The 23376-nt window shown below is 40.2% G+C and overlaps 1 protein-coding gene across 2 annotated transcripts; it reads left to right on the top strand.

Annotated features, from left to right (window-relative positions):
• Window positions 1–14145: 14145 nt before the first annotated feature.
• LOC122864528 (toll-like receptor 13) lies at window positions 14146–23174 on the top strand. Of its 2 annotated transcripts, XM_044172064.1 has the most exons (4): window positions 14146–14173; window positions 15448–18051; window positions 21236–21353; window positions 22036–23174. In XM_044172064.1, the coding sequence occupies exons 2-4, from the start codon at window positions 15510–15512 to the stop codon at window positions 22274–22276; spliced, it is 2901 nt and encodes a 966-aa protein (XP_044027999.1). In that variant the 5' UTR covers window positions 14146–14173; window positions 15448–15509; the 3' UTR covers window positions 22277–23174. The 2 variants fall into 2 exon arrangements, with proteins under 2 accessions (XP_044027999.1, XP_044027997.1); XM_044172062.1 differs by lacking the exon at window positions 14146–14173 and having other exon boundaries at window positions 14295–18051.
• The last annotated feature ends 202 nt before the right edge of the window (window positions 23175–23376 follow it).

Consider the following 23376-nt stretch of genomic DNA (forward strand, 5'->3'; position numbering starts at 1 on the left):
TGTGTAATGGAATGATATAGTATAACATAATATTACAATATAATAATAATACTAATTAATAATAATAATGACTTTGTCACAAAACAAAAAGAAAAGAGTCGACAATTTAAACAATAGTTAAAATACATGTTAAAAACGGAAGGAAAGTAAAATATATAATAAAATAAAATAAAACAAATCACAGTAACAAGAAACTAACAAAATTATATATATATATATATAAAAACATTAATAGCTGAGGATCTGTAGTCTGTTTGTCTGTCTGTCTTTATTTTGATGTTTTTCTGCCCTCTTGTGGCCAAAAATCTATTAATTCAGCTTTAAATAATTGTAAAGTGAAGTGGTGGGATTTTACTATAGATTACACACAAAACGCACTTGGCAGCGAGTGAAAATTAAACACTTAAAGTAAGTTTGAATCCAGAAGAGCTGCAGCAGTTTGTCTTCTTTAATAATTCACAGTTTAACAGTTTGTGTTGTCTGTGGTGTAAATAAATAAAATATCTATATAAATAAATGTATCTTCCTCTCTCTGTTGATATAATGAAATATAGTTAAATGAGGAATATCATGCTTAAGAGAACATTATTTTCTTCTGTGACTTGCTCAGCACTTTGGTGCTGCAGCTTCAGCAGCCACTCGGCTCGATTAGTTTAAAGACAAAGCCTCGTGCAGGGCGGACTAAACCATTGTGCTCCTTTTGTAAAGGGGTGAGAGGGGCCTCAGGAAGCCTCCACTATTTTTCTTTTGGATACAAAGTTCAGTCTCTCAACCGATTTATTCAGCCAATTTTATTTTAGTTTAGACACTAATTACTTAGAAATAAAAAATTGCAAACAAAAACAAACTTTTCATGCCAGGCTTTTCGAGCGCCTTCCCCCCATTGGGCCCTGGGTAGTCAGTCCCACTTTTCCCTCCCCCCACTACCGCGCCCCTGATCCCTGGCCTTGTTGGCCGCCACGTTGTTGGATTTGGCCGTTAAAGTTTCTTTAAACTTCTCATATCCTGATATTATCATTGTGCATTTCTGCCTGCGTTGCCGAACACTTAAGTTGACACCGGCTCAACTAACCAACGTCTTATTCACCGTCGCAGTACCGCTCAACCCCGATCCAGGCAGTCAGAGTTTGATAACCCAGAGTTAAATCTGAGTAGATTAAACTCCCTTCGTAGTACAGGTTTCTTGCGTCTCTCATCATGAGGATGTTTACAAGTCAACTCTCAAGTCTGTCAGGGCAACTGTCTGATCTGCAGATCTCAAGTCATTTGAGAAGGTCTCAGTTCAAGTCTCAAGTCCTTAAAAGACAAGACTTAAGTCAAGTTTTAGGTCAATGAGGGCAAAAACAAGTCATGTCTCAAGTGATTTGAGACAAGTCTCAAGTCACGTTTTAAGGCTTTGAGGGCAGCTCCAAGTCAACTCTCAAGTCTTGTCAAGTGAGACAAGTCTTAAGTAATTCGAAGCAAGTTTCAAGTCAGTTCTCACGTCAGTGTCAAGCCTCAGGTCCTTTAGGGCAAGTCCAAGTTGAGTCTCGAGTGATTTAAGACAAGTCAAAGTCTGGTCTCGAGTTTCAAATCTGTCATAACAAGTCTCAAGTTAAGTCTCAAGAGATTTAGTCATAAATCAAGTCTCAAGTCAGATCTATTCTCAAGTCCAGAGAAGTCTAGTCTCAAGTCAGGTCTAGTCTCAAGTCCAGAGAAGTCTAGTCTCAAGTCTAAGTCAGGTCTCACTTGACAAAAGTGCAAGTCCAAGTTCAGTTATTTGAGACAACTCTTAGGTCAAGTCCATAAAGGACAAGTCCAAGTCAGGTCTTGAGTCATTTAAGGCAGGTTCAAGTCAAGGTTTTGTTTTTTCCTTGGATTTCTCTGAGACTTTATTTTTTTTAACTTCCAAGTGTCAAATAGTACATAAGTCAACTCTCAAGTCTCGTGTTTCTAGCTTTGAGTGTCAGAACATAAAAATCATTCCTGACTTATCCTCTCATGTCATCCACTGATGTAGTACATAAGTGAAGCATTTAAATGTCCAGTCAGTAACAGTTTTGACCAAATAAATTACAGATTTATCCACATAAATTATAACCAAAGAGTTTGTGTAACAGATACAACTTTAACCAGCTGCAGACATCTGGAAACAGGGTTTATTGATAATGTAGCTGAATTTGGTGCTGATGTGTTGAGACGTGATACCGAGCAAACTCCACTAAAATACACACATGAAAAATATTAGTATGAGTCAAAATGATTATCAGATAATTTGAAGTATTTTGACCTGTGAGGAAAAAGATGAGGTCGATTTTAATCTAAATAACTGCTGCTTTTACAAGAAATATTAAAGCCATAAATTGGAACCACTGTGAGTTTATTGGCTTTAATATGAACCAGAGTGAAACATAAAATGAGCTGAAGAAGATTCTGTTATTGGACTCATAAAATAACCACGACAGACTTTAGATTTATTTTATGCCCGTGGATTTAATCAGCCAAAAGATATTAACGTACTCATATTTGTAACAGAAAATGTTTTTTTTAATGTGTTTTTGTGAAAGTTTAGTAAATATCTACTTCTGAACCGGACAGTAAATGAAGATAAACAATGACCATGTTTGCATTCGACTACATATCCCATGAGCCTTAGCCACCGGCACAGTCTTATAAGAAGCAGTGTGTCCCAAATTTCCTGCTACACACCGTTACGTAGTTTATTTACAATATAAACAACACAAATGTGCTTCTTCAAAATGGGAAGAGGCCGGTAACCTGTAGGTTACAGAAACAACGGTTAAGTCACAATCACCAAGATCCAAAACCAAAGTTTTACCAGTCTGCCGTCTAAGAAGAAGGCACCTACCGAAATATAGAACAATAAGCTCACACAGCACGCATGCTGCCATCTGGCCCATCAGCAGTGCTCGCTCAGCTTTTTAAAAAAAGTCCAAGTCTCGATTGTGAGTATACTCAGGTGTGATCCACCACCCTCTCCAGTACATCAGAATCAGAATCAGAATCAGAAATACTTTATTGATCCCCAAAGGGAAACTCTTTGTTACAGCAGCTCGCTTTTACGTCAGTGCACACAGGAGAAAGTACTAGCAAAAAATATAATACAATACACTACAAAACTATAAAAACAGGTCAGAAAATAAATTAAGTACCAGGTGGATATAAGTATAAGATAAAATAAGTGTGAATTACCAAGTGGGTTTACCGGTTGATGATGATAATACAGTATAATAATACAATGTAACCAAATAAGTAATAAGTAGAGGTGCATGTACTGTCGAGTTAAGTGTAGCTTATTGAGATTATTAAGATATTGCACAGCAGTAATAGAGGTATATAATATCAATATCAATAAATAGGAAAAACTAAAATAGGAAAACTAAATATTGCACAGGAGTAATACACAGAATATTGTTCAAGCATTGCAGAGATGTAATGATCAATGTCCAGTTTAGTGACTTCGGGTCATACAGACTGACACTTAGAGGGAGGAGTTAAAGAGTCTGATGGCCACAGGCAGGAATGACTTCCTGTGGCGCTCTGTGGTGCATTGTGGGGGATGAGTCTTCCGCTGAAGGCGCTCCTTTGTTTGACCAGCACGTCATGGAGCGGGTGGGAGACACTGTCCAAGATGGCGTGTAGTTTGGCCAGCATCCTCCTCTCTGACACCACCGCCAGAGAGTCCAGCTCCACTCCCACAATGTCACTGACCTTACGGATCAGTTTGTTGAGCCTGTTGGCGTCCGCTACCCTCAGCCTGCTGCCCTCAGCCTGCTGCCCTCAGCCTGCTGCCCTCAACCCTCAGCCTGCCGCCCTCCTGCTGCCCCAGCCATGCCTCAGCCTGCTGCCCTCAGCCTGCTGCCCCAGCATGCAACAGCACACAGGATAGCACTGGCCACCACAGACTCATAAAACATCTTCAGCATTGTTGTTGAAGGACCTCAGCCTCCTCAGGAAATAGAGGCGGCTCTGGCCCTTCCTGTAAACAGCTTGAGTGTAGAACACCAGTACATGCAGAAACACCAGAAACACCCACTACACTACGGCACGTAACACACACTAACTGCATGTTACACACAGTATGTAATCATGCGCTCATCTTCACAGTGTTTTAATGCAGCAAGAAATCAAAATACTTTATGGTTTCATACTAACAGGAAATGTTGAATTATACTACCAATTAAACTTTACAAAGTGGCAATGAAAATTATTTTCCAAAAGTGTAATGTAAAGACAACAAACTACATACACAAAAAATATACAATTATACATACAAATGTAACTAAAAGAAAGAAAAGAGTTCATCTTCTATTTTAAAGACAAGGATGGAATCGTTTGCACATGATATCACTATAATTCCACCATTTTCCACATTTTTTTCAAATATATCCTCAAAGTTTTGTATTTTATGTGTTTATGTCTACATTAATTAAACGAGAGCCTGAAGCTCAGACTCTCCACTGCGGTTCTGTGTGTTTGTGTTCATATAATCTGCACTTTCTGTGTTTTCTTACTGAAAATGTGTGTTTCTAATCATCATCGCGTTCACTCCGACCTGCTGAGGATCGAGTGGAAGTTTAAACTGCTTCATTGTAATATCCTGCTTGTGTGTGTGTGTGTGTGTGTGCTGCAGCTTTAATGAACTCTGAATGTAATAAAGCAGTTTTTCTTCGGGGAGCTGACAGATATCACAGTAAATAATCTCATCGTCCCCACAATAATAACAGAGTCCTGATATATTGTATATGTGTGTGTGTGTGTTGTTATAAGTGTTGCTGTTGTGGCCTCAGATATTAGACTTTTTACTTTAGATTAAGACTTGAAAAATGAAGCTAGATAACCAAAGAAATGAACAGTTAAATTCTTATTCAAATCTAAAGTCTGAAGAGAGACAACGGTTCAACCGCATTATGTTTAGACATTCTTCTTCTTCTTCTTCTTCTTCTTCTTCTTCTTTCTTGCGGAGAGTTCGGTGTTCAGGTTGATGCCACTCTCATGTCTGTCCGGTAAATATGAAGCTGCAGCCAGCAGCTGGTTAGCTTAGCTTAGCACAAAGACTGGAAACAGGGGGAAACAGCTAGCCCGATTCTGTCCAATGGTTGCACTGATTTGCACGTTATATCTCATTTGTTGAATCCGAATGGTCTGAGGAGCATTTTTGATTTGATTAATAATTCATAATAAAAGCTCATCAGCGCTGCAGACTGAGTACAGAGTTGTACAGACTGTCCTCTCCAGTGTTTGGATTGTTTTGAGTTGTGGAGCCGATTGGATCTTCATTGACTCGCTGCCATTAAAATATAGATTTTAAAGTAATTTGTCATTGTATTTTTACGAAACACTGACGCGACTGGTGACCTGCAGCAGCCGAGTGACTCAGGAGTCATCTGGTGCGCTGACTCTCAGGCTGACCTGAAACTTTTGGAGCTAAAATACTTTGTGAAAAACTCTCAGAGCAAAAACATCATCTTCTTCTGACTCAGCAGCTAGGAGCCACTTTTACCCTCAGCATGTGCGAACACAGCAGAGGTGGAAGAAGTATTCAGATACTTCGCTTATGTAAAAGTCACACTAAAAATTCTGCTTTCATAATCCTACTTAAGTATCAGGAACATTTACTTAATAGTATCAAAACTAAAGTACTCATGCAAAGAATGCTGTTTAATTGTATTTATTATATATGTGACTGAGTCCTGCAGAGCTCACTTTCTGCAGTAACGATATTTTGGTTTTTAATTTGAATAAAAAAAAATAAGTTTGCTTCACTAGAATTATGAAAAATTAAATTTGAGAAAATACTCTTTGGCATTAAAACACGTTGGGATATTCTTGCAGCTCTGGCACTTCCTCACTTTTTAAAAACAAACAAACAAAAAGACATTAAGGACTCAGTTCAGGACTGGAATTACTCAATAAGCAGATTTCGTGAAAATGCATCATATTTTACAAACTGTGTACATGTTTTTAAAGTAAAATCTTAGTTTACAAAATTACTTCTGGTGTCAATAAATGTAGTGCAGTAAAAAGTGCAGTGTTTCCCTCTGAAATGTGGCGGAGTAGAAGTATAAAGTAGCAGAAAAATACTCAAGTAAAGTACCTCCATCTTGTCCTGAAGTACAGTACTCGTGTGAAAGTTTAAATTCAGGTGGAGTCTCTTCCAGCAGCTTCAGTCTGTGAAATCTCGACAGGTTTAGCTTTAAATCCCTTCTGATGGCGAGGAACTCTTCATGTTCAGACAGCCATCGTAATCTGAGGGACTTCAGCTGAGACAAAAGAAAAGCGTGAAATATAAAACCATTTTTATCATTTGATACAAAAGCTGGAAAACCTTCTGCAGTGAATTTTAAAAAACAAAAACCTCTCACTCTTCTGTTCATCACGGCAAAGCGAATGGAAATGTACCTTCTCTGACCTCGCTTCAGCTTCCTCTCCTCCGTCGGTCGCTCATCTCTCCTTCACCCCGAGAGGTACATTAAATTCACCCTCCTCTTTTATCTTGTCTCTCATCCCTCTTTCTCTGTTTGCATTAAGCTGATTGGCTCTGCTGCTACACTCAAACTAATGAGACACCGACCCCCCGAGGGAAACAGCTGCCACTCTGGCGGCCATGTTGGAGGGCCTCACCTCTACGTTTCTGTCTGTTGGCGGCTTGAAGAGTGAACTAAAAGACACATTTCGTTTCATATGCAAGTTAAAGTCACTGTAGTAAGATTTTAAATGTCTCACTTTGGCGGCATCTGGTGGTAAAATCAGGAATGACACTGTGATAAACGACGATGAAGGACTTTGAGTTTAAAAATCATTTCTAGATGTTTGAAGCTTTTAACAGAGCAGAAAAAAAATGTCTGTGTTGCAGGAGTGAACTAACTTTCTGTTAGTTTTACTGTAGAGAAAGAGAAATAGCACGCCCCCTAGTGGTTAGGAGGTTTCAAAGTTATGGAGCAGCTACACTAATCCTGCAGTGACGGAGATTAGGGTTGCACAGGACTTGTTTGGAGGCCCTGGTTCAGGAAGTAGCCACAGATGTTCATCCGTGCAAAAGATGAAAACATCTGGTTCTTTGATAAAAACTAGAAGCCTGTGAAAATCACAGAGCTTAAAATTCAGCAGGCAGAAGCTAAAGATGGAGGAAGAAATGCTTCACTTTCAGGTTCGGGGTCAGTTTTTGTAGAATTCGGCAACTATGGCGACGCGTTTTGTTCAACAAGCGTTTTGACTCCACTGCTTCGATTCCCGCGTACGACTGGCCTCTCCTCTCTGGTCAGAACAGAAACCCGTATGATCGTTTCATTATCCGGCAGAGTTTCTATGTTCACTAACATCGAGGGTATCGTTGTGATTGTGGCAGGTTATTCTGTCGACTGGTAAAAGGTTCAGTCTTGTTGGTATGTAGGATTCAGCACACTGTCGGTCACTTGTACTCAGTTTCTTCCACGATTAACAATGTTTAGACCAAAACGCTGTAAATAAAGTTGGTGCAAGTGATCGACTGTGTGCAGGATTCTTTTGGTACCTTTTCATTCAGTCAAAAACAATATTTATGTTTTAACAAATTCTTCTTGCAAGAAAATAACTTATTCTACGATGCTTTCTGTGTGTGTGTGTGTGTGTGTGTGTGCTGATTGAGTCATAAACTCAGACATGGTGTTGATTGTTCTGAGCCACAAGATGGTCTCTTAGCAATCTATTCAATTAACACACAAACACACACACACACACACACACACACACACACACACACACACACACAAAAACACAAAAACACACACACACACACACTCGTGGATATACCAGAACTGCAAGAATCAAGGAGGTACATCAGCTTCCTGCTGCTGCGCTGCTTCCAGCGCTGCATTCAGAAACATTTTATGGGCCGAGGTTCAGTCTGAACGGAACCTGTGCAGAGTTTCTGCTGTCCTGATGTCAGCGGGGAGCTCGGCCCCCCGTTGTGGAGCCAGGACCGCAAACAGTGGTGGCTCGGTCTCGTCCATGTTGAGCTTCGGGTGGTGAGCAGACGTCCGCTGAGAGATTCAGGTGGCCTGGGTTTCACACCGGCGAAAAGACTTTAACACCAGAGATCGCCGTTCACTTCCTGTTTCCTGCTATTAAAAAATAAATATAAATTTAATATAGCCACTGTTCATTCTCATATTTATTTATTTTTACTGAAATGTGGTGATATCTGTACATATAAGAGCAGCTCTGTTGTTAAACTGTCCAGTAAAAACACGAAGCTGCACTTTTCCTTCAGACAAACTCACACGGGAGCAGCGAGCCGACCTCACATCTCCGAAACGCCGGAGCAAATTCTCAAACGGGCGTCGTTTTAATAAACTGACCACATGTTGGAAATCTAAATGGTTAAAACATCTCAACACTTAATAAAGTGACACATTAAGACATTATAAAAATCTCCGCCATGCATTCTGGGATACCGAGATCCTCAGTAAAACGGGCAGAGCGAGAACACTTCAGGTCATTTTGGTTTCGAGCTCTAAACTAGCAGCCTGAAAGCACCTGCAGCAGTTTGGGGGCTCGAGTCCTGCCTCAGATTTACAAACGTATTCGATCGTAGTTTGAGATACAGGTCGGAAATCGAAGCTTTTATCCAGCAGCTCTCAAACTGAACTCGGCACCGTAGTGTAGCTCACACAGCAGCTGCACGTTTCTGGCTCCTCTCACGGCTCGTTGCACCACGAGTTCCTGCGTTTATTACAAAGTGTTCATTAACGATCGGACAGAAATCCAACACACGGGCCCGATTCACTCCTGACTGACACTAATGACGGACAAAACCATGAAAATGAGACCCAGGTTTTGTAAAAGAAGAAATCCTTTTCCTTTATAACTGTTCCTTTTCCAATCTGTGAAGACGGACCTCCAACATGGCCGCCGGAGAGCCGATAACATCCCGTCTGTTTCCAGCCGGATCTGCTCATCAGCCTCAGCTCCTGAAGATTTATCTCCAGGAACCCTTCGCCATAAAAGATCTGCATTAATATTTCATCTGTATTTAATCTGAAAGCGGAGTGTGAATAGAAACGGGACGGGGGGCCCGGTCGCTCCCTCCCTCCCCCCTTTTGAAAAGATAAGGAGGAATACGAGGCCTTTCTCTTCAGATGTCCCAGTTTTTTCTTCGCTCCCGTTCACGCCGGCCTTCCCGCTAAGAGGTTTTGCAGCGCTGCTGCAGAGAAAGGGAGGCTCTCTGCTGCCATTGAGAACAGTTATTTGAAGCGAAGTTTGGGGGTTTTTCGGGGAGGATTTCAGAGGCTTTTGTCGGGCGAGCGGAGTGATGGAGTCGCAGCCCGGTGGCGGATTACGCTCCGGAAAAAAAGGAACTCAGCTCGGCTTCTTAATCGCCAGTAATCCCTCCATTCTTCTCCTCATTTTGCCATATTGCTGCAGCTGTGTGAAAACTGAAGTTACTAAAGCCAACTTCAGGGTTTTCCAATATTTCTCTGTGACTTTAGTTGTTGGGTTAGAGAGAGAAGAGATTGAAGCCTTTAGTCGACAAGAGTCAGCAAGAAAACCAAGCACACCAAGCGCTCCGTTTCATTTGAGATGATTAGAAATAAGAATGGAGGAAAGACCAAAGTTAAAAGACAAAATCATCACGTTGTTTTCACAAATCATCAATTTGATGGTTTCAGTTCATTTCAATGCAAATCAACCTGCGGAGACTTGAAACTGCTGCGGAGAGATGATCCATCACAGTCAAAGTTTAGTCAACTTTATTTCTTTTAAACAAGGCAGAAATACCGACTCTGCAAACTGCTCCCGAGTCACGTCAGCTTCATTTATACAGCCCAGTATCACAAATCACAAATTTGCCTTTTACAGTCTGTACAGCATGCAGCACCCCCGTCCTCAGAGCCTTGATTCAGACACAGGAAAAAACTTAACAGAGAAAAATGTTGGAAAGCTCAGGAAGAGCAGCAGAGGAGGGATCTCTCCCGGGACGGACAGACAGGAAGGAGATGTCGTGTGCACAGAATAGATCAACATAGCAAAATAATTGTCATGTATTATTATAGATGGACCTTAAGGGCCGCTGAAGGCTCCAGGTTCACTGAGTGGATGTTAGTTTGTGTTAACTTAATTAAAGGAATAGTTCGACACTTTAGGAAAAACGCGTATTTTCTTTTTGGATGAGTTAGAGGAGTCTTAGCGAGGCGTTCATCTGTCAGATCATTTCTCAGGAAGTCACCGCTCCCAGCAGCTCCCCCCGTTCTTGTCTGGATGAAATTGGGGCTTTGACAGTCTCTGAAAGACATTGTGGGCCCAGCCCTCAGTTCCCAGAATTAGTTTGGGCCTCGCAGTTTGAGCGAATCAGCTGATCAGCTGCTGGCTGTAGCTTTATTTTTAGATTCAGCAGCCGCGGATACACTTCAGGTGAGCACTCGCTCTCTGTTTGCATCTAAAACGATAACACCTTCTCTGTTCTCCTTCAGGAGGGTTTAATGTCTGTGGAAACTTCCTTGCAGAGTTTGAAGGCCTGTTAAAGAGCTTTTTGTTCGTTTTCAAGCAGCACTTAACGTCTGAAGCGAAGTGGTTGTGATGCAATGAAGAGCACAATGAAGAGCAATTCAGACGCATTTCAGAGCAAAGCAAGCAGACATCATAAAAGCCCAGAGTCTTTGAATTTTGCATTTCAAGCGTTGAGCTTTTTTTCATAACTTAACAGCAAGCGAGCGGGTTGAGGAAGTTCAAGGATACTTCATGGACATCTAAGCAGTTCCTCATTATGAAGAATGGCACAATTCACAATAATGTATATTTTATTATTCGCTTATCACATTGATGCATTCATTTACTGAGTTGAATTTTAAAGTAGAATAAATATTATTTCCACGGTTATCAGACGAGGAGGGGTCACATTACGCTACCTCAGCTGAAGATGATTCATTATTAAAAAAGCAGTTTTAAGAAGAAGCTACAGAGGTTCTTTAGTAAAACAGGCTTTCTTTGATTTTCTTTGTTGCAGTGTGGATGTTTAGATCAGCTGATATTATTGTTGTTGTTTTGTTTGACCTGTCAACCAATTTAAAATGTTCGAACTGCTTTAACGTATGGCTGAAAAGGAAAAATGAGTCAGGACAGGGTCAAAGAATGTTAGTGACACCGTTAAAGCTCAGCTGTCTCGGTGGTTCAGGTTTGATACTGAGGGAAATAAAAACAGGACATATATATTTATTTTAAACAAGATGTCTTCATTTCCCACCAAACAAACCTGGAAAGATTCAATAAGGGATTTGAAAGGATCTGGGTTCAGAGTTGATAAAACCCACCCGTGTCTTTGCAGGTTATTTTTTGGTTGAAAGGTCTGCAACTTTTTTGGTGATGTATTTCTCAGACATGTTGGCTGTTCTTTGATTGGAGGAAATGTTTTTGTTGGTGGTTTTCATATTTAATTTCTTAGATCACCTGTGAGTTTGTCTCCGCTGAAGTGTTCGGGCTCCATGTTTTAGTTAACGAGGTAAAGTCAGATAAAGCAGAAACAGTTCACCTCCTCGGTTATTCTCAGGAGAACTGAAACTCTTTTTAAACTCGCATAATGTCTGCCACCTGGAAAACAGCTGCGTATATTTCTGGAATCGGTGCTCCCGGTGGGATTTGAACCTCTAACCCCGACAGTGCTGGTGCCTTGCTCCGCTGAGGGAATTCAACCTCACCCTCACATTACTGTGCAGTTTGTGAACCTGTGAGTGGAGATGTGCTTTAATCGCAGGTGTGACTCCTCTGAGGTTTGATATGTAATATGTATGAGCAGTGTGTAAATGTGAAGAGGAGCAGCTGGGCTCAGACAGACGCTGAAGGCGACTCTTCATCTCGTTAATGGACTAATGAACAGAGAGGAGGCGACACGAGGAAAGGAAAGTCAAAAGTCAAAGGATAGAGGCTGGATACAGACACTCTAACAGACTCAAGGAGAATAAAGTGAAATGCACCAGACTGGAATAAAAGGACCCGGAAAAGACTAAAACCAACGTATAGAGGCAGTTACGAGTTTAGTGCATTACCAGACTTCACTCCACTTTGTTGGAACTCCTCTTGTTTGATGTCAAGGTGCCGGATGTTGGATATGGATATCTGTTTCATCTGTGCGTGTCCGGCACAGTGATGGATCGAGGACGTGTTAGGAGTAGCTTAGCACAAAGACTGGAAGCAGGGGGAAACTGATAGCCTAGCTCCATCAAAAGAGAAAAGAATCCACCTTCCAGTAACTCTAATGCTGTGTCTCAATCCACCTACTCCTGTTAGTACACTTCCCTGTAGTACACTATGTACTTACTTGCGTAGTGCGTGAATTTTGACAGGGTTGAACTCGGCTGTCGCACTTACTGGAAATGGCGATCACAACATTTGACCGCTTCTTCTTCTACCAAATCATTAAATTAACGCAATAAACGCACTGATGGCTTCTGACAACAGTATAGTGGTAAGTAGTGGAAAAAAAACACATGCATAACTTACATCTGCATAATGCGGCGTTCTCCGGAGCACGATGGCGACCACTGAGGATGAGAAGTGCCCGGTGTGCCACACTCAACTTTCTGACCGTTATGAGCACTGGATTACACTATACCGAGACTACACCTGTCATATGAAATGTGCTGTATAAATAAACTTGACTTGACTTGACAGCATGTTGCCGTGATTGTGTGATCAGGGTGAACGCGCGTACGCACTCAAAATAGCAAGTGTAAGTATGGAGGAATGCAAATTCAGACACAGCTCAAGTCTATCTGATTTACATGTTATATTTAGTTAGCTAACAAGCTAGTCACCAGTCCACACGGAAGTGAGCTGGGTTTTGAACCTCGTCACCAAGGTAACAAAACAATTGCCATTATGATGTCATCATTGTAACGAAACAACACATTGTGATGTCATAACTGCTGATATTATGATGTGATTATGGGAAAATAACAATTGGCATTATGAGACGGTGTAGTCCCTCATTCGTCCAGGAGTGTATCTTAGAAAAGGTTTCAGTCATAGTCACCGTCTTATTTTGAAGAATTTTGGGCAGAAAACCTTGGATCTGGTTCGGGAACTCGAAAACACAGCCAGGAAATTAGAAGTAACACAGAGTAGCTTAAATTTCTGAGTTCTCAGACCATTTTCACAATTGAGAACGACTTCCGGATGGGAGCCGAAACGTCTTGATTCTGAAAACAGTGTCCAGATGACTACGACTGAAACCTTTTCTACGATAATTGGCATTATGAAAAAAACAGCTGACAGGATGTTGACATTGTATCAACATTATGACATCATACCTAATTTCAAGCTGTAAAAAACAAAATCACATGAAAGTAGATGATTCAGAAAACTGTATAAGACCGAAATTAAACAAATTGAGTGTTAAACAAACATGGAGTTTTGTTTTCCACATCATTCAGATGGCTTGAACTCCTGTAACCTCCTCGTCTCTTTTAACTGCGTTACCCAGAAGCCCACAGTGGGTGACCATGACAGGAAGCCTCATTTGCAAGTCCAAACTTAGAATCCAGCAAAAGAAGAACTTCGCTGACACATAAAGAAGAAAAAAATAAAACAGAGAGGAGACTTCAGAGATGAAAGCTGCGGGAGGACTGAAGGCTCATTATCAAGTCTCACTTCAATGATGGGGACAGAAGAATAAAAAAGGGTGACAGGAAGTTGTAATTATCACCTGCTGATGGTGGTTTTGCTACAAGCTTTTAAAACATCTACTTGAACATTGTGAAATATTTCCTGAAACTTGTGTACTACAACTTTATTTGATACCTAACGAGCCTTTCTGAAGTATTTCTTGTAGCTTCTTTTAATAGTTACTGATCATATTGAACAGGTGAACATCAAACTTGATACTTTCGGATTGTGCTCACTCAGTGTTAGACAAGTTTTTTTTAAAACTTTCAGCATTTAGATCAGACAACAGTTTATTCACGCTCTCTGTCTGTGAGCGTCACTGGGCTCTGACACAGAAGCAGAAGTCTGTTAACAGCTCACAGTACAACTACAGTTTCAGGAAAACGTTTCTTATTTTGTTACACACGTTTTGTCCCTGTGTTTTTGAGATTAAGGAAATCATTCAAATGTAAAAGGAAGTGGAAATATTAGAACTGAAAGGAAGCTTTGTGTTCAGTGCTGAGCTTTGACGGCTGAGACGTTCTAAAGAAGAACCGTGAGTATCAGAGAAATCTATTTATCTGTGTTATTTACCTTGTGTCACTGCATCTGTTTCTGTGTTAAAATATAACTTTAATTTCTTTAATAACAACATGCCTCCCTAAAAAAATCATAAAATAAAACATTTTAATGATTTAATAACTCTCAGTAAGACTTCAAGACTTATTTTCCTTGAAGAAAAAGAAATCTGGTGATATGGTAATATGATATACAGCATTTCTTGTTTCTTACAGTTTGTCTTGTTTCAGGAAGTTTAAACAATGCACTAGAATCAAGAAAATGGTACTTGAGATAAGTGATTCGTGCAGACATCCCTTCTTAAATGTGTGGATTTCCAGCTTTTCTTTGCCGTATGTGATAGTAAATCTGAATATATTTGGCTTTTAGACTGTTGGTCAGACAAAACAAGACATTTTAATATGTCACCATGGGCTATAGGAAATTGTATGGGCATTTTTCATCACTTTCGGACATTTCAAGAATTAAACGATTGATCAAAAACATAATTGTAAGATTAATCGATAATGAAAATAGACATTAGCTGTAAACAAGATGTGTTAATTAGTGATATTTACAGGATCCTGGTAGGTGGATTTGCTTTGGTCGGAGCCAGGCTAGCTGTTTTCCCTTTGCTAAACTAAGCTAACCGTCTCCTAACCGAGAGTGATGTCAATCCACAACCTGTTCTCACTCTGAAGTCATCAAATACTGAAGCTTGGTCAGTGTCCCTCCGCTTCAAAATATGACGCCACAGATACACCTCTAACGTCATTTCTGGACACGCCTGTCTTCAAAGTCAGGTGAAGTACTGGACACGGGAGACCAGGGTCCGAGACCTGTGTGAAACCAAAAGTAAATGATTACTTTTAAGTAACGCACGTGAACGAACTTACGTAATGTACTTAAGATACGTGAGGTAGGCTACAATGTACTTTAGTTACATGAGGTATGTATCTTTTCCTAAACCTAACCAAGTAGTTTTTGTGCCTAAACCTAAGGAAGTGGTTTTGAAGTGCGACTGTTTCACAACGTTAACCACAGCATCGTTATTTTGAAAGTCTGACCGTTGCATATTTATTGTTGCTAACATGGTGCTCTGAAATTACGCTAGGTACCTACAGCGTCATATTTTGAAGTGGAGGGACAATGGCCAAACAGCAGTATTTGATGAGCTGGGAGTGAGAACCATGCAATCCAGTGTATTTCCCAAAATGTAAAACTATTACTTACTATGAAGTAATGTTGTGGAACATGTGTTGTCTTCTGCAGATGTAAACCCTTGAACAACATTAACAGCAACAAATCTCCACCAGACAGTTAAGTCAACAATCATGCCAGCGATGGTCTTAAAGATCAGCATGCTAGCAATGGAAAGTTTGTCTTCGTACTTAATACAGAGACTTCTTCTCTTCCTTTTATGTCTCCCGCTTCATCTTAACTGTTCACTTGCTTATTCGCTAAAAAATTGTGCCATCAATTATTCTGAGGATACCTTGGCTGACGTTTTTTTGGATTGCTCAAACCAAAAACTTGTTACTATCCCTGATGACATCCCCAGAGATGTGAGCTCAGTAAATCTCCGCTTCAATCTGCTTGAACAGATTAACAGGCGAGATTTTGGCGACTTGTCAAAGCTGAGAATTTTGTTCCTGGACTCAAATCAGATTGCTCACATGGACGATGGATCTTTCATCCATTTGGTGGCATTGACAAAGCTTCACATAAGCAACAACAAACTCACCAGCCTGACAGGAAACCTCTTTCAGGGTCTGTCCAACCTTACCACGCTTGACCTCAGTAACAACAACATTCAGTTCATCCATACCTCTGCCTTTCAGTTCCTGTCCAGCTTACAAACTGTGATGCTACACCACAACAAGCTCCGACAAGTCGCTGACATTCAGCCCATCTTACAACTACCTCACCTACAGAAGCTGAGCATTGGCAATAATCTATTTACCTCCTTTCAGACCAAAGATCTGCCCCTTAACATGTCCTCAGGCCTGAAGGTGTTAGATGTTTCTAATAATAAGTTTGAAAAGTTCAGCATCACAACACAGGTCTTTCCTCACCTTGAGATGATAGACCTTTCTCAAAGTTGCCAAGATGCTGGCTTCAAATGGGACATACCTGATAAGACTTTACTGAGAAACATAACCAAACTGTATTTCAGTTTCACTTTGATTCCTTTTGAAGAGATCCAAAAAGTCCTGCAGAGTCTTGATTCACTGATGCATCTAAGACTGAATTATATGGAGAAGTGGATCCACAAAGGTCTCTTAGCTACGGTCTGCAAAATACCCACACTTAAGAGGCTGGATCTGTTTTACAATCATGTCGCCAATTTGAGTGTGAAACTTGTAACTTGCTCTCAGCTCACTGAGCTTGACTTGTCAGTTACTCGCATGACTGAACTGTCTAGAGGCTCGATACGATTGATGAAGCGACTGAGGTCCCTAACTCTAGATACCAACTCACTCACCAAAGTGCCAGATGACATTAGGAGTCTCTCCTCCCTCGAGATCCTAAATCTTAGTGACAATCTTATCTCTGATTTGGGCTGTGAGGATTTCATAAACACAACACGCCTCACAGAGCTTCATCTGAACATTAACCACATTGCCAAACTGGACAGGTGTGTCTTTGAAAATCTTAATGATCTGAAGGTTTTAGATATGAGTGACAACCTGCTGTGGACATTCGGAGACACCTTCAAAATAGGCCTGCAGAAGCTCGAGTTCTTGGATTTGAACAAAAACTTTGTATCTGTTCTTGAAACGGGGTATTTTCAAGGTTTAGGGTCCCTAAAATATTTGGATGTGAGGTCAGATCATATTGGAAGGGTGAAAAGTAAGGCTTTTGACGGACTGGACAACATAAGAACTCTTAGTGTATCTCTACCACTCGAGTTTGAAAATAACTTCAGAGGATTACAAAAGTTGGAAAATCTCACAGTCTATTTCAATATTGACGATAGTTTCAAAAGTCCTCATCCAAACTATTATGAAGCTTTCTTCCATTTAAAATCTTTGAAAGTTTTCACAATAATATGTAAGGGTGATCACTATGGCTTCCCCTTTGACGTACCAATGCAAATGCTGCAGGCTATGAAACATTTAGAGGACTTCACAGCTGAGAATATATATATTGCTGCGCCGGATCCTGGCACATTTCAATTCAATCCCCAGCTCCAGAGTCTGGTAATAGGGCAGACTGATTTGTCAGATTTGGGTCCTGAACTGTTTCAGCCAATCCCAAACCTGCAGGCTCTCGATCTTTCTAACAGTAAGCTCAAGTCTTTGGATTTTCTGGCCCGGGCCAACCTCTCTGCACTAAGATGTTTGAAACTGAGTGACAATGAGATTACAGTGATCAATGAGACGGTCTTCAAGTCTCTCCCTGCACTAACATACCTGGACCTGAACAATAACCCTTTCACTTGTGACTGCTCTAATGCCGGCTTTATCCAGTGGGTGAAGAGCAACAACCAAACTCAGGTTGTTAATGGCCATCAGTACACTTGTTCCTTTCCTGTGGCGGAGCAAGGAAGCAAGTTGCTGGACTTTGACATCCAGTCCTGTTGGATAGACATTAGTTTCCTCTGCTTCATTTGCAGCACTTGTCTGACTTTGCTAACTCTCCTCACATCGTTCATCTACCACTTTCTGAGGTGGCAGCTAGCCTACGCCTTCTACCTCTTCCTGGCCTTCCTCTATGATAGCAGGAAGAGGAAGAAGGGAGCTCCTCACCACTACGATGCCTTCATCTCCTACAACGTTCACGACGAGGCCTGGGTCTACAGAGAGATGCTTCCAGTGCTGGAAGGAGAGCAGGGCTGGAGACTCTGTCTGCACCACAGAGACTTCCAACCAGGTAAACACTTACTCAGTCTGTCTTCATCTCATTCTGAATCTCTATCCCTCCTTTTCTGCTTGAAAACCTCAACACCTTAGCAGCTTTGGACATGGCCCAAATAGTTAAATCTGCATTTGTGCTGCTACAATACTGACATTTCCAATTTCAATACAGAATCTGTCATCACCAGAAAAATGACAGCATTGGTCATTTGTTCAAGTCTTGTGGTTGTGCAAACAATGGCCTTTGTTTGTTAGGAACAAATGCGGAAGTGGTGGATGTTATTATAGTACAACTACACCTTTTGGGAGGAGGTTTTGTCTCCTAGAAATTACATTTATATATTATTAATTTGCAACAGTAAATATTTTGTTGGATATGTAATGTGTAGTGTTTTTTTAAATAAACGTATTGATAAAATGCTTTAAATAAGTAGTAGGTGTGATTCAACTTTTTTATGGTTCTGTTTTTGTGGGCTTGGTTAAATATTGAAATAGTAAAGTTGACTTGAAGTAACTGAGTACATTTATTCAAGAACTGTACAATTTTAAAGTACTTGTACTTTACTTGAGAATTTCCATTTCATGCACCTTTATACTTATACGCCATTACATTCTTTTGAAGATTTAACCAGTGGTTCTTATAAAAGTGTCAGTTGGGGCTCCTTGTTTCAGATGGCTGAAATGTTAGTTCTGCAAAAGAGACAATCCCCTTCTAAACTGACATTCAAACAACTGTTTGAGGCCCATAAAGGTCAAAACAGTTGTTAGGTAGCAGTCTGTTAGCTTTGCTTGTACAACACAAGGGCAGAAGATCTCATGTTATTTTAGCAACTTTTAGACTCATTTATTAGTTTTTCTTCCGCAAATTTAGAAACTAACGTAGCAAGTCTGCAGATTGGATGGCCGTTAAGCACGTTGCTCCAACATTTATGATCCTTGATCTGATAAGAGAGGCAGTGGAATATCAGTTGTCTTCTCTAAATATGCAAGGAAATCCCTCTCGGGGAATTCGCATCTTTTAAATACCTTTCTGTATCTATAAATTGTGCGATTCTACGATTTTAATCATTACATCTATCCGCAAAAATCTATCCGTCTAAATATGGTTCTCTCTCCACTGACTACAATCGTGTAATTATCGCTGATTTTAACATTCATGTTGACAACCAAACAAACCCGTTGCTAGAAACTTAATTAGCCTACTGGAGGCATTAGACCTCACTCAGCATGTTTCCGGACCCACCCCCAATAAGGGGCATACTCTGAACTTAACCATATCAAAAGGACTTAAAGGGACAGTTCACCCCAAAATCTACTCATGGACTAAGTTCTTGGTCTATGTGTGTATATATTCAGATTTGCATATTTTACACTGATTCTTTGCATAATTGCACCAACACCCACTGATATGCATCTATATTCAACACTTACATTTGTATGATTGTATTGTTACTTATGTAAAGTAAGTGCTGCCCAGTGCACTGGACTAAACTAGCTAAATGTATATAAAGTTGTGAAAACTAGCTCCACCCCGAGCAGCTACAACAGTATTAACAATCAAACTAATTAATATATAGTAACACAGGGGACATTTAACTGATAATACTTCTGTACTTTTACTTAAGTTGGATTCTAAACAAACTATTTTAACATTGTGTTATTGGTACTTCTTTCACCCATGCAAATGACTGTTTCCAAGGTCAAAATTAACCTTGATGTATTTTGTTGTTTATATTGGACGTGTTTTTGTTCATGCTGCACTTTGAAAGTTATTGATATTTGAGAGATATTTACTTTCAATATTAGGGGGGTAATTGTTTGAAACTGCATTTGGCATCGTTGTTTCAACTGCCAAAAATAACATTTACATTTTGTCTGTCCTCTCTTCCTCTTATTCTTATCTTCTTCCTATCAGAGATGTTGTGAATGCAGAGCACAGACATATACAGTTATTTTAAAAGTGGTTTCACATGTGTTTTTTTTTCAGCTCTCTGTGTCTGTGTCTTGTACAGATTCACTGACACGTGGCTGATACTCACTTCATCAAAGATGCTTCATTGGTTTGGAGGTGGCTTGTGGTGTGAGGCCAGAAGTAGATGCACATGCTTAGTTGTACTTCTAAGATTTAAAAATGTACTTTGACCATCAGCAGCCTTGTGTCAAACATATTTGGGTCAGTATCAACCTTAAAAAAATCAGTCTGGGTCGAAGGTCTGTAGAAGTCCTTCCCCAGAAAAAAGAAAAGAAAATAATGATGCAATTTTCTGTAATTTGACAAATATATTCAAATACTTTGGGAAGATTATTTTAAAACTTTACTGTAGTTTTTGTAGGTCAGTAATCTCCCACTTTATATTTGGGTAAATACCATATATTTATTTAGAGATGATCAATTATTTGTACTCACTTCTACATGAGCTTCTACACTGCAGCCACTTTTTTGAAAAAGAGCACAATCTTATCTGCATAATGGGGCATAAATTCACATAAACAGACTATATCAACAATGCAAATTAATTTCAAGAACATAGATAATAAAGCCACTGATGAAAGGAACCAGACAACATGGTAATAGCTGTATTTTCAAACACAATGCATGGGAAGCAGCATGAGTACAGATGCCAATAAAAGCTCAGAGTGATATAACTCTAAATAAGAAGTATAACTGATATAACTAGAAAGACACGGGGGAAATAAGGATTTTCATGTAATGCATATTTTGTATTTCATTTTCACACATTTGAAAAAGGCATTGATGATCTACTAACCTCTTCAACGAATATTGGCCTTGAGGAATATAACTATTCTTTAAAATTCATATGGAGGTTAGCGTAATGCTTTATTTTGGCTCAGCTGAATGTTTGCTAAGCCTCGCTCCCCTTAGTTACCGTCGCTGTGTCTGTCAAGCTTTTTGTTGTTGTGCTGTTTACAATGATGAACTGAAACAGAAATTCATAGCCATTTTTGAAACAATGGCTACTTGATTTCAGACAAAAGCAACTTCTCATTTGTGGTCAGACCTTTCAACAATTTTGCGGAAATGTGCTGGCTGATTTCAGAAACTGAAGCTAGCTAGCTAACTAAGCTATCGTTAGCTCTACGGGTTGAAAATACTGTCTCCAGGTAACTTTTTAATGTTGTTTAAGGTCAAAGTTGGTGGCTCCATGACATCACATGTGTCTGAACTGTTGTCTCCACAGGTAAGCCCATCATAGACAACATTACAGACGCCATCTACGGCAGCAGGAAGACCATCTGTGTGATCACCCGGCGATACCTGCAGAGCGAGTGGTGCTCCAGAGAGATCCAGATGGCCAGGTGGGGGCGCTGCCTTCCAGTATTCAAGACCTCAGTGGATACATGCAGGGGAGGAAAGGGCTGATACAAAGTCCTCCCCAAATTTCAATTATTTAAAAAAAAAATCAAGTGTAAAACATCATGAACATTAGACAAAAAGACAAAGCAAACAAAAAGATCCGATAGAGGAAGCAGTGAAAAGATAAAGACAACAAAAAACTAAATTTGGCACTGTCAGATGTTTTAGAAGACGTAACAAAGGAGACTTTTTATTTTATTTCTCAGCGTTCACGATAGAGAATGCTTTGAATTGAATGGTATATCGAGAAATACGACAGTGATGTAAATTAAAATCCTTTAAAGACCAAATGGAATAATAAAGGTCTGAGAACGGAAAACATTAGGGAGACCATTCTGTACAAACAAACACTAAATAAACACACAAGTTATAAATATTAAACCTCTAAATAGTTAAAAAATTAGATTTTCTAAACAGCCATGGCTGCTGGAAGTATCTTGTTAAGGTAGGATGGGAGAGTGGCACCCCAAACATCATCACAGTCACTAATATCTGGATAAAGTAATACAAAGCTGAATTAAACTGCCTCTCTGCTTCTCCTGCTTTCATCTCTCAGCCTCCCAAACTGACTCAGTCCTCATGTCCTTGTCCTCATGGTCTGTCCCGTGCTGTGTGTCGCTGCAGCTTCCGCCTCTTTGACGAGCGGAAGGACGTGTTGATCCTGCTGTTTCTGGAGGAGATGCCGGCCCGCCAGCTGTCTCCGTACTACCGCATGAGGAGGCTGGTGAAGAGACGCACCTACCTGAGCTGGCCGCAGGCCGGCCAACACACGGGAGTCTTCTGGCAGAGCGTACGGAGAGCTCTGGAGACCGGGGACGCTCCCACCGAGACCACTAACCCCCTGACTGGACCAGCAGGATGCTGACAATATTACTGAACCTGTGAGGACTTTAAAAAAAGTTGAAGTGGGCAAAATATAAGAGGATATTGATAAGTGAGGGGTCGTCTTGCACTTGAGAATTAGAAAATTATGATGTTTGAATGGAGAGAGTACTGCTACAACAGAGAGTGGTGCATTATGGATAGTTTGAAGCCCACTTGTTGCTAAGCTAGGTCGTTCCTAGTGTTCGAGTTTCTGAAGGCTCAACGAGTGAAAATTAGTCAAAAGCATCTCTTTACTGCAGAAACAAGCAGTGGACTCAATCATCTGTCAAACAGCCAATGATTAGGCCAAATCTTAATCTATTTTAAAGAGAGAGTGTGAGTGGATGATTTCACATTTTCACTTCACTTTAACGAGAGAAAAGTCTTCTTAATAGTTTCACAGGGAAACTTTCCCAGCAGGACGCCTTTGAACGTGTGTTGTATCTTCAAAAAGTCTTTTTCCTAAAACAGCTGTTGGAAGGGGGGGGTCTAATATTCGGGGTATATTTACTGATCGTGTGACTCCAGTGTAATTTCCTTTTGTTGTCTCACAGCCTGGTTCTGCTTCACAGATATATTTCTCTGTACAGTTGGGTCTAAACTCATGTTAGTTTTATTAATTGAATCCACTCAAATAGATAGTGGAAGTGGCAAAAGGATTTTGGTATCTTTTATTTTATTCATGATTTATCGTTGATCAAACAAACTTGATTTTCGGCTTTATTTACTGTGAAGCTTCCTGTTTCTACCTGATTTCTAAGCTTCCTTCCCAAAGTGTAAACTTGGAACAGAGGACTGTTTTGTATCTGCATTACGTTCCTCCCAAGGCTTCTTCATTTGTTCTGCACTCACAATATTAATGGACCCTGCAGTTGTTGAATAAACGTGTTTAAATCATCTGACAGTGTATTTGTCCAATTTTTTCATAGTTTGAGGTTTTGTCCTGTTTCCTGTTTTATTTTGTAGCGTGCTCCTCCCCTTGTGTGTCTTGTAGATTTACTTCCTGTCTTTGTTTGCTTTCCCTCCAGTTTTGATTGTTGGCACTTCCTTGATTGTTTGCACCTGTGTCTCGTTGTCTCCCTTACCTCAGTGTATTTAGTC

Source organism: Siniperca chuatsi, linkage group LG17, assembly GCF_020085105.1.
Source record: "Siniperca chuatsi isolate FFG_IHB_CAS linkage group LG17, ASM2008510v1, whole genome shotgun sequence".
NCBI lineage: Eukaryota > Metazoa > Chordata > Actinopteri > Centrarchiformes > Sinipercidae > Siniperca > Siniperca chuatsi.